Raw genomic sequence first — 12246 nt, forward strand, 5'->3', positions numbered from 1 at the left:
CTCCCGTCTGTCCGGCCAACTACATAAAGGTACGGGGAAGGCGGGTGGGGGTGTCGTGGGGGTCGGCCAGGGGGGTCGAGGGTTGGCTGGGGGGGCGGTCGGAGGTTCTTGGGGGAGGTTGGGGGGAGGGGGGTATGCGTCGAGGGCAGGAGGGCCTGGGATCCCTCCTGCCCGTAATGTAGTGCAGGGTGGGGGTAGGGGGTCGCCGTGGCCAGGAGGGTTTGGGCTCCCTCCTGGCCCGATATTGTCGGGGAGTTGGGGAGTCGGCGGGGCAAGAGGGCTTGGGCTCCCTTTTGCCCCGATCGTGTCGGGGGGGGGGCAAGAGGGCTTGAGCTCCCTCTTGCCCCGATCGTGTCGGGGGTGCCGCGGTTGGCTGGGGCAAGAGGGCTTGAGCTCCCTCTTGCCCCGATCGTGTCGGGGGTGCCGCGGTTGGCTGGGGCAAGAGGACGGGAGTGCGTGCGAGCGGTCCTTCAGGGTGGGGGTGCGGGTGCGGGTGGGAGTGCGTGCGAGCGGTCCTTCAGGGTGTGGATGCGGGTGCGGGTGGGAGTGTGTGCGAGCGGTCCTTCAGGGTGTGGATGCGGGTGCGGGTGGGAGCGCGTGCGAGCGGTCCTTCGGGGTGGGGGTGCGGGTGCGTGCAAGCGGTCCTTCGGGGTGGGGGTGCGAGCGGTCCTGCGGGGGGGGGGGTTAATCGGACGTCGGGGGGGAACTATGTAAAAAAAATTTTGTACAACGCGCTCACGCGTATACCGCGCACGGTTTGTAAAAACACGTATAACGCGCGCGTTATATGCGTGAAAATACGGTATATCATGGCTCGCTATTCATATTTATATAACTCTGGTGTTCCTCTGTGCTTTGGATATTGTATATGGTTATGGCTGCAGGTTGTGCTGACACTCTCTTTTTTAGATAGGCAGGGGGTCAGCTTGTTCTTTATAATTTAATAAAGATTCTGTGTCACAGAATCTTAAATTTCCACCAGAAATTGATTTTATTTTCATTTTTATTTAAAGAAATGTTGTAATACTATAGCTGTGTGATGCTGGGTTCTGTGTTAGGAGTCGTTGCCCAGGAAAAGAATCTAGGTGTCAGTTACCCACAATGTCAATGAACAGATAGACATAAGAAGGGGAGGAAGGAGACGGGGCGATAGTTGGAGATGCAGGTTGGACCCAGCAAAGATTTTTTTGAGGAGTAACGCAACTATGGCATGTTTGAAGGTATCAGACACAGTCGCAGTGGTGATTGATAGGTCAAGGACTGGGTTGAGAAACACTGTTATAAGTCCTCTTGGACAGGGAAATAACTCTTATACCTGAATTGAACTCTCATGGACTCTGATTTGGAAAATTAGAAATGCTAATTCAGATATTGCCATTACATAAAAACATGGGTTTGTTTTTACCTAAGGATGTGGGATTTTTTCCTACCTTTTGAACAGAATACTAGCAATGTTTTCCCTCCACTGCAGATATTCTAGATTGATCAGTTAAGATCCCAGCATCAAGCAGACCAAAGTTTTCAAAATTTGATGTGTCTACCACTTACTGTGTAGTCTCCCCAGTGCTTGTTCGAAAGAGAAAATATGTGACTAAAGAGTTTGATAGCCTATTGATTTTTTTATTAGATGAAGTTCTGGGAGCAGTACAAACAAAAATCAAGCAGAGTCAGAATAGCTTTTCATGTTCTTTTTCAGAAATCAAAAGAATTTTAAACGTACCCTCTCTGTGTACAATGCTGCATATACCTGGTAGTGTTATACTGATGACGATGATGATGTAGCATATAGCATGATGTAGCATATAGCATGATGATGTAGCAAATATAGCATATGCTAAATCAGTTTACTTTTACATAGACACACAATTTGTGCATATTATGTGTGTGGGCTTGATAGACCTTTGGTCTGTCCCAGTATGGTAACTCTTATGTAAGTTACCATATGGTAAGTTCTTATGTAACTTACTGTATACACTCAAATATAAACTGAGATTTTGGGTTAAAAAATGGCCCAAAATGGGGGTCTCGGTTTATATTCAAGTCCTCAAGTCTGCATGCTCCTCCACCCCCTTCGGACCCGGACCCCTGCCCGGACCTCCACCCCCACCCGGACCCCCTGCCTTAAGCCCTGGTGGTCCAGTGGTGAGCCGGGACAGGAGAGATCCTTCCTGCACCATGTCCCAACCAGCTGTTAATCACTCCACCTCCTCCCAGATCCATTGCAGGCCTCCCGCAGGCCTGCCTTAAGCCCTGGTGGTCCAGTGGTGAGCCTGGACAGGAGTGATCCTTCACGCGTCCTGTCCTTGCCAACTATTAACCACTCCACTCCACTTCCCTCCCAGCTCCCAGATCCCTCTCCAACATACCTTTTGAACCCTGGTGGTCTAGCAGTGAAGTTAGACATGATTGATTTTTCTTCACTCCTGCCTCTTGTGAAGCCATGATCAGAAATGACTTTGCAAATTCCCAGGACAGTCTCGCAAATTCTCACGACTCTACTCAAACTTTGCCAAGGACATGTCACCATGATTCTCATAGCACCTTGATGGCCACGTCAACCATGGTTCCTTCTCCTCCTACAACTCATATATGGGAACCCATCATGCTTCAACTCTTTCCAACCTTGCTGACGCAGAAAGAAAGCACATTTTTCCATCTCAATCTGCATTCCTTATCTCTCACAGTGTGGTATCTCTCTCCCAATGAATTGATGCCTTTACATTATCTGTATTAGTGTCAGCAATCATTGAAATATTTAGAAAACCTTCCATATAGTGCTGCTATCATTTCAAGTGGTCTCATTTCACAATCTGGTTTGAACTTAATGTATTGGATCTGATCGCTTTTCTGAACCCTTCGGTCTTCGACTGTCTTCTACACCTTTCTAACTCCGGCCTCAAAACAATTTCAGTCAGACAGAGTTCACTTCAGCACTATTAATGCTTTTCATACACCTCTAGAACAAAAGCCATTATCGGTACATCCTTTAGTTGCCAGATTTATGAAAGGACTCCATCACATCAAACCACCATTCAATCCTCCTCCAGTAACCGGGTCAGTGAACTTCAAGTGCTTGTATCAGATTTACCTTATTTAACATTCTACCATGATAGGGTGGTTCTTTGCACTTATCCAAAGTTTCTCCCAAAAGTTGTTGCAGAATTTCATCTAAACCAAGCCATAGTGCTACCTGTTTTCTTTCCAAGGCCACATTCGTACTGTGGCAAAGCAGCACTCCACACCTTAGACTGTAAATGTGCACTTACTTATTACCTGGATTGGACTAAACTTCACAGAACTTCCACTCGGCTGTTCCTTTCATTCGATCATTACAGACTTGGAGCTCCTGTCACCAAGAGAACATGGCTAGCATGATTCCACATGGCTAGCAGACTATATTTCCTTTTGCTATGCTTGGGCTGGGCTTACTCTTGAAGGATGTGCCAGTAGACATAAAGTTTGAGCAGTGGTGACTTTAGTAGCCCATCTTCATTCCACTCCTATTGAAGATGTCTGCAAAGCAGCCACCTGATCCTCAATCCACACCTTCACATCCCACTATTGTTTGGAGAATCATTCCAGATGGTATAGTCGGTTGGACCAAGAAGTTCTATCAAATTTATTCTCCAGTTAAGCGGTCAACATCCCTCCAACCCTCTTGATTTCACCAGGCTCATGGTAATTATTAGTAACCCTCTTCTTAGAGGCTTGATCCTGGCAGCTAGGGAGTCCAACATGTGAGAATATGCTGCCTGTTTGTCCTCTGATAAAGCAAATCTACTCACCGGTAGCAGATGTTATCCAAGGATAGCATGCAGATATTCTCATAACCCTCCCACCTTCCCTACTTAGCTTTATTACTGAACTGATGGTCCTTCGAGTCGATGTCAGGAAGGAGGGCACCAGCATGTGCACAGTACGGGCAGGCATAAAGTTTTAAAGTGACAGTACACTTTTTGACTGTGCTGGGTTCCGTGGATGACATCACCCACATGTAAGAATATCTGCCCGCTGTCCTTGGATAACACCTGCTACAGGTGAGTAAGTATGCTGTATAATTCAACATAAAACTTACAATTTTTTGCTGAGTGTGAATCTGAGGCTTTTTCCGTCACCGGTGTACAAGTGGTGTTTAGTTTAATGGAGTTGATAGTATTGATTATGGATTGTGTGTTCTGAAATAATTTCATGCTTTTTTCAGATGAAAACTTAAAATCCTAATTTTAGCAGAAAAAAATAGGCACCTAACTTAGAGGGACTTTTACTAAAGATTAGTTCATGCTATCTACAAAAGGTCCCATAGGAATAAAATAAGTCTAGGGGCAGATTACATACGCTAATCTTTGGTAAACAATCTCAGATCACCCCCACCTATCCTTCAAAACCTAGAGCTATCCACACAAATAAGTAGGAGATAAATTTAATTAACTGTATTTGCAATTTATGCATATATATATCATTGTAAGTAGCCTAATTCTCTGTGGGGTTTGGGAAAGACTGCTCTCATTTTTCTTTGCTTTTTTTGTCTCTTTCTCCATCGTATGTTAACTAGATGGTTAACTCCTTGGTTTGGTTTTTTGGGGGGTTTTTTAAAGTCCAGTATTCTAGCACTTTTTGTAATTTTTACATTTACTTTGGAGCATGTGTTATAGAAAATGATGCTGAAACCAGAAACAGCTGGTGCTCAGCACTGATCTGAGGTGATTTCAGCATACAACAGCTATACGACACAGCACCAGCAGTAACAGAATCACAGGCCATGAGAATGCTGCATTCCCTGTCTCCATAGCCACCTCTCTTTCATCACTACCTGAAGAGGAGTGGATGCAGAACAGAAGGCATAAGCATTCTGGGGATCTGATAAGCCTTTGAAATGACTGCCCATCCTTAAGTGCTTGCTCAGCCCCACCATTTCATAGTGGACTGCACTGGCACTGAGCTGCATTGTAAGTCCCATTGTGTGCACCCGGCAACATCACAGTACCTCTTCCCACCAACCTGCTATGTATGCAAGAAAGAGGGAGGGAGGGGATAGAATTTTGGCTGCTGTGGAGAAAAGAAGATGGGTGGCAAACATTATGGCTTTCACAGCTTAAGAGGAGAGAGTATCATGGCCATCTTGGGCAAGGAGATGGTGGAGAAGAGGCATCCTGGTGGTCCAGAAGACAAACGTGTTATGAGGGGGCATCATAGCTGAGTTTGAAGGAGAGTTAGAAATGGTGAGGGACATCTTGGCTGTCAAAAACATATAGAGGGAGCTTTGTGGTTCTGTGTCAAGTTTGTAAGATATTGGCCATGACAGGGAGGAAGAGAACACTATAGCTGTTAGAATGGAGGGAGTCATGAAGGACTTCATTGTGGCTGTCAGAGGGAGAGAGAAGTGTGGGAGCAGAAAGAAAGGGAGAGGGAAGGTATAAGTAACAGAGTTACTGGTAGTAGAAAAAGAGATGTTACGTTGGGACTGCAGAACTGCCACTATCATTTTTGTGAAGAGAGGGAGGAAGAAGGGTATTATACTGAGACACAATAGAAAGTTGAAATCATACACTAATTTAATATATACTGTATATTTGTATATGAAATAAATATAATAAATACTAAAGTTCAAATATTATAACCCAAGTTCAATCAATAAAACACGATATAGCCCTGTTTTGGCTAATGCCTTTGTTGGGCGTGTTAAAACATCAAAGTCTATAAGACAAACCAGAGAAATTACAATTAATATTGTGGAATCATTATGGAGTCCTTCTACTGAGCACTACTGTTGGGCATGCTCAGATATCCTGCGGTAGTTTTGAGATCAGTGCTTGCTACCAATGTGCTAAAAAACAGATTTTATTTTTAGTGCTCAGGGCATGTCTGGTGGGAAGAGAGAAGGCGTATTCTGCATTAATTGGTTACTGAAACTATATTGTCATACGCTAACAAATTAGCATGTGGTTAGAACATGATCCTTTACTGCATACAAAATAAGAAAGTGACATACAGTAAAACATGTATCTTTCCATGGTCAATGAACAAAAACAGAACAAATCCCCATGATAAGGATAAACACCCAAAAAATGTAGGGATGGGAAAACACACCACCAGGGATAATGGTCCAAAGAGTTTATTACAGCATATGGATAGGACCCATGTTTCGGCTCAGGAGGAGCCAATAATATATGCAATAAATTCTCTGATGCAAGAAGTATATAACAATATTGTATATCCAAAGGTACCACATCATGAGAATGTGGCACAGCGGTTAGAGCTACAGCCTCAGCACCCCGAGTTCAAACCCTGCGCTGCTCTTTGTGACCCTGGGCGAGTCACTTAATCCTCCACAGCCCCGTGTACATTACATAGATTGTGAGCCCACCGGGACAGATATGGAAAATGCTTGAGTACCTGATTTATAACCCGTTCTGAGTTCCTTTGGGAGGATGGGCTAAAAAATCAAATTTTAAAAAAATTAAAAAAAACACTTGCCTGTGGCTTAGTTGGATTATCTGAGTTTATTTTAAAAGTCCCCTAGCACCAGCAAATTCATAAAGTGTAATGCAGCTTAAGATGTCATTGTACACATGATAAGCAACAGAAAAAGAAACAGTGTAGAGAAAGACTGAAATTCAAATAACAGACATTCAGGGTAAGCCAACAAAGATCCTCCATGGCGGAAGTTATCTGCATTCCCTCTGTGATATTTTGGGCAATTTGGGTGTAGTTTTCATATACTGTATATGCTATGGATATGATTTTCCTCCCTTTTCAGTCTCAATCTGCTTTTGTTGTTCCAAAACTTACCAACTCTCAGACTGAAGTTTCTAGGTAGATATTTAGGAACTGCTTAGAAATTAATACAAATAATATGGAAACCTTAGTTGCTTCAAAGGTTCCTATCCTGGGGTTTCCTTCCCAGCTTGCCTTTAATGATATTGTTATTTCATGGTTTCCAGAGGTCTCTTGGAGTTATACTAGATGTTTATCTGACTATGAAACTCCAGATTAAAAAGGATGTGACTACATCCTTCCTTAAGATAATCTGTTGCAGCAATTGATCTGGAGCCTATTGATTCAGGTTGAAAACCAAGATTTTATTTATTTATTTAAAAAATGAATAACCCACTTCATCTACAGAAAACTAGCAAGACAAGCAGGGGATTTGTCATATAAAACCTTGAAAAAAACAACATCACAGTCTTAAAATTGATCTATCATCTGATAGGAAGCCAATATAATTGTTTCAAAATAGTCTTGTTTATCTGTTGAGCCATTTGTTGGTCTCTCTGCCCTTTCTATTTGTCCTTTCCAATTTGTGCAAAATGCTTTAGCTAGGCTCATAGTTAATTGTTCCCATCAGAATCATATTTCAACTAGTTTGTCTGCCATTCATTGGCTGCCTATACCACAGCAGCTGGTTTTGGAATTCATTGTTCTAGTTTTAAAACTGTCAAGGCTCAATGTAACGTTGCAGCTCGCTGTCACCTTGACGCACTATCTGCAAAGTGCCTTCCACTCCTCTCAACAGACACTTATGGAGATACATTCTTTTAAAACTCTTCCCCAGGTAACAAAATAGAAATGGCAAGTCAAATGCAAGGTGCTATTAAGGAAGGCAGAGAGAAACCTTGAAAAGAAAATTGTGCTAGAAGCAAAAACACATAGTATAAACTTTTTCAGGTATATTAAAAGCAAGAAGCCGAGAAGAGAATCGGTTAGACCACTAGACAACTGAGGGATAAAAGGGAAGACAAGGCCATAGCAGAGAGATTAAATAAATTCTTTGCTTTGATCTTCACCGAGGAAGATGTGGGGGAGTTACTGGTGCCAGAAACGGTATTCATTTCTGATGAATTAGAGAAACTCAAACAAATCTCTATAACACTGGAAGATGTAATGGATCAGTTTGACAAATTGAACAGTAGCAAATCGCCTGGACTAGATGGTATATATCCCAGAGTGCTGATAGAATTGAAAAATGAACTTGTAGAGCTATTAATAATTTGTAATTTTTCTCTAGAATCCAACATAGTACCAGATGACTGGAGGGTGGCCAACATGATGCCGATTTTTAAAAAGGGTTCCAGAGGTGATTCAAGAAATTATAGACAGTGATTCTGATGTCTGTGCCAGGGAAAATAGCAGAGACTATTATAAAAAACAAAATGACCGAACATATATATAAGCATGGATTAATGAGGGAAAGCCAACGTGGATTTAGTCAAGGGAAATCATGTCTCGCCAATCTATTGCATTTCTTTGAAGGGGTGAATGAACATGTGAACAAAGGGAAACCAGCTGATATCGTGTATTTGGATTTTCAAAAGACATTTGACAGAGTACCTCATGAAACACTTCTGAGGAAATCAGAAAGGCATGGGATAGGAGGTAACGGCCTATTATGGATTAAGAACTAGTTGAAAGAGACAAAACAAAAAGTAGGTTTAAATGTCAATATTCTTAATGGAGAAGGCTACATAGTGTGGCTCCCCAGAGGTCTGTGCTGGGACCACTGCTTTTTAACATATTTGTCAATGATCTAGAGATGGGAATAACTAGCGAAATAATTAAATTTACCAATGATACAAAGTTGTTCAAACTTGTTAAATCACAAGAAGATTGTGAAAAATTGCAAGAGGAACTTGCAAGACTGGGAGACTAGGCATCAAAATGGCTGATGACGTTTAATGTCAACAAGTGCAAAGTTATGCATGTGGGAAAGAGGAACCCGAACTTTAGCTGTATGATATAGGGCTCCACATTAGGAGTCACTGCCCAGGAAAAGGATCCTAGGTGTCATTGTTGAGGATACGTTGAAACCCTCAGCTTAATGTACAAACGTGGCTAAGAAAGTAAATAGAATGTTAGGAATTATCAGGAAAGGAATGGGAAACAAAAATGAAAATGTTATAATGCCCTTGTATCACTCCATGGTATGTCCGCACCTCGAATACTGTGTGCAATTCTGGTCGCCATATCTCTAAAAAGATATAGCAGAATTAGAAAAGATACAGAGAAGCGTGACGAAAATGATAAAAGGGATGGGATGATTTCCCTATGAAGAAAGGCTAAAGTGCCTAGAGATCTTCAACTTGGAGAAGAGATAGCTCAAGAGTGATATGATAGAGCAAATGGTTGTGTCTGATGCACAATCTTGACATCTTTGTGACATCATCAATATGCACCTAGATGGCAGAATGTCACTAAAAATAATAGGAACCCCTACCTAAATAAAAGCTCCTGTAGCTCAGTGGTTAAAGGACTTCCTCCATCTTCCATAGGTCATGGGTTCTAATCCACATTTCCCTATCTCCCCCCCCCCCCCCCAAGTACCTTAGCAGTTTCTTTTTGGTCTCATAAGAGAGTATGGATTGTGGACTTTGTCATTTATATTTGCACTCTGCCCTTTCATGCATCCAAAGGGAAACTTATTTTTACCCTGAGATGGTTATGATCTCCTAAGGTACCATCTCACGTGGCAGGGACCCCTGCCTAAAAGGAAGCACCTATGGCTCAGTGGTTAAAGGCACTGCTTCTATTTTCCACAGATCATGGGTTCAAGCCCACAGGAAGCTGCAATAGGATCAGGTGCCATAGCACATATTCCTCATTTTTTAGTGTCATTCTGCCATCTAGGTTCATACTGATGATGTCACAATGACATCAAGATTATGCATCAGGCACGTCCACGTGTTCTGAACCACAGCCATTGTGAGTACGGTATTTCTTTTATTTTTTTAACCTTTTGGAAATGAGGTTGCTTGAGTAATGCATTAGCAAACATCTTTTGACCTTAATTTCAAACTGGAGTCCTCCATACACCCAAAAATAGAAGCCCCGTTAACCTATATGTGGACACCTCCAGCACACCTAGATGACACCTATCTAGCACCCAACTCACGCTCAAAAGTAGACTTGCTTTGCAAGAAGTCCTCTTTACACCAAAAAATATAGGATTTAGTATGCAATATATATATATATATTATATATATATATATAATATATATATATAATATATATAATTTGTTTTTTCATGTGCATTGATTGAAAAACACAGAGGCCAAAAGAGTTTCTTTAGAGAACAGCAGAGGAACTGGAAAAATGTTGAAGGTACATGTTTGACATTTATCCTAGATAAATTACTGCTTGTAAATCAAGAGGGTATAAGCTTGACTTTGGAATTGACATATGGTTTACTAACTGATTGTGTGTGGTGCAATGGTTAGATACAGCCTTAGCACCCTGAAGTTGTTGGTTCAAATCCCCCATTGCTCCTTGTAACCCAGGGCAACCGGAACAGAAGAGAAATATGATAAAGGTGCCAAATTTAATTACCACATAGGATATAAGTGGTATATAAATAAATAAAACATAATAGTGCTGCCAGCATTTTACTGCATATAATTTTAATGAAAAAAAGCATAAAATTGCCATTCTAATGACATCATAATGCTAACAAATGATAACATTATAGACGTCTATATAACGTCTATATCAGCGTTTTTCAACCGCTGTTCCGCGGCACACTAGTGTGCCGCGAGATGTTGCCTGGTGTGCCGTACGGTCAGGGCCGCCATCAGGGCAGTACCACCAGTCTAGGGAGAGGGGCGGTCCGCCCCACGTGGACAGGAGAGAGCTGGACGGGGGACCCGCGGAGTTCAATACATCTCGAGCCGCGAGGCTCGTCTTCTGTTCCTGCCTACCCTGCAGCTAACATATAGCCGATCGCAAGCGTTCCCCGATGTCAGCGCTGACGTCGGAGGGAGGGCTTAAGCAAAGCCTGCCCTCCGACGTCAGCGCTGACGTCGGAGAATACTTCCGTTCGGCTATTTGTGCGCGGCAGGGCAGGCAGGAAGCAGAAGACAAGCCTTGCGGCTTGAGCTTCGTTTTGCTGAGAAAGTTGCAAAGATGGGCTGGGAGGCAAACACGGAACACAAAAGGGGGGAGGGAGTGCGTTTTGGACACAAGGCATGAACTTGGGAGAGAGAAAGGGAGGGAAAGAGATGCTGAGGTGGGGGAGGGAATGGGTTTTTGGACACAGAAGGCATGGACTTGGGAGAGAGGAAGGGAGGGAAAAAGATGCTGAGGTGGGGAGGGAATGCGTTTTTGGACACAGAAGAAATGGACTTGGGAGAGAGGAAGGGAGGGAAAGAGATGCTGAGGTGGGGGAGGGAATGCATTTTTGGACACAGAAGAAATGGACTTGGGAGAGAGGAAGGGAGGGAAAGAGATGCTGAGGTGGGGGAGGGAATGCGTTTTTGGACACAGAAGAAATGGACTTGGGAGAGAGGAAGGGAGGGAATGAGTGTTTGGACACAGAAGGCATGGACTTTGGAGAGAGGAAGGGAGGGAAAGAGATGGTTGTGTACACGGGGAATAGAAGAAAGGAGAATTTTTGGTCATAGGGAGGGAGTGAGGTACAGATAGTGGCATACCAGGGGGGGGGCGGTCTGCCCCACCCCGGGTTTACGTCCCAAGGGGGTGCACAGCTGGCCACCCTCCAGTGTTGTCCCTAGGCCGGCAAACTGCGGCTCTTTAGCCACTTGAGTGCCACCGCCGCCAACGGTGTTGTTGGCGGTGGCAGCATTATAAAATACTTTCTTTGTGTTTATTTGATTCCTATTCAAGAGAATTACTTTATATATAGTCAATATAGGCACAGAGTTAAATTTTTTAACATTTTCTAATGGTGGTGTGCCTCGTGATTTTTTTCATGAAACAAGTGTGCCTTTGCCCAAAAAAGGTTGAAAAACACTGGTCTATATAACGCCTAAAAGGCAATTCAGCACAGGACGTCTAAAATATAGAAGTGCTTAGATTCGCTCAGCACCACTGAGCGCGATTCTCTATAGTGCGTCTATCTTTTATAGAATCGCTGCTGCTGGACAACTAAACAATGCCTAAATTTTAGACGTCCTTTACAGAATCTGCCCCTTTATGCCCCCCAATTCTTTAAAAGGTGTTAAAAATTGCATGCACAAATTTGCACTTGCAATTTAATTTAATAATGCCAATAATTGGGCTTTACCAATCAATTATCGATGCTAATTCACATCAGTTAAATGTTAGGCAAACATTTAGATGTCCAGATCTGAGCATAAATTTTATACATGACTCCAAATAGGTAACATAGCTATGGTAGGGTCATGGGTGGCTAGGGGACGTTCTGTAAATTATGCATATTTTATAGAATAAAGGGGATCTGTTCTTAATTTAGGTACAATGATGTACGCCAATGTTTAGCTGGTGTAAATGTACCAC

The 12246-nt window shown here is 42.9% G+C and overlaps 1 protein-coding gene across 4 annotated transcripts in view; it reads left to right on the forward strand.

Moving 5' to 3' along the window:
- The window catches only part of RORB (RAR related orphan receptor B), a 257317-nt gene that overhangs the window by 85565 nt on the left and 159506 nt on the right, over positions 1-12246 (forward strand). Inside the window, exon 2 of one of the 4 annotated variants that reach the window (XM_033956186.1) lies at positions 8251-8373. The exons of 2 other annotated variants lie outside the window; for them this stretch is intronic. In XM_033956186.1, the coding sequence (XP_033812077.1) occupies positions 8251-8373 (123 nt within the window). Of the gene's footprint in view, positions 1-8250; positions 8374-12246 lie in introns of those variants that run through there. One more of the 4 variants, XM_033956366.1, reaches the window with a different exon arrangement.

The sequence above is a fragment of the Geotrypetes seraphini genome, chromosome 1, assembly GCF_902459505.1.
Source record: "Geotrypetes seraphini chromosome 1, aGeoSer1.1, whole genome shotgun sequence".
NCBI lineage: Eukaryota > Metazoa > Chordata > Amphibia > Gymnophiona > Dermophiidae > Geotrypetes > Geotrypetes seraphini.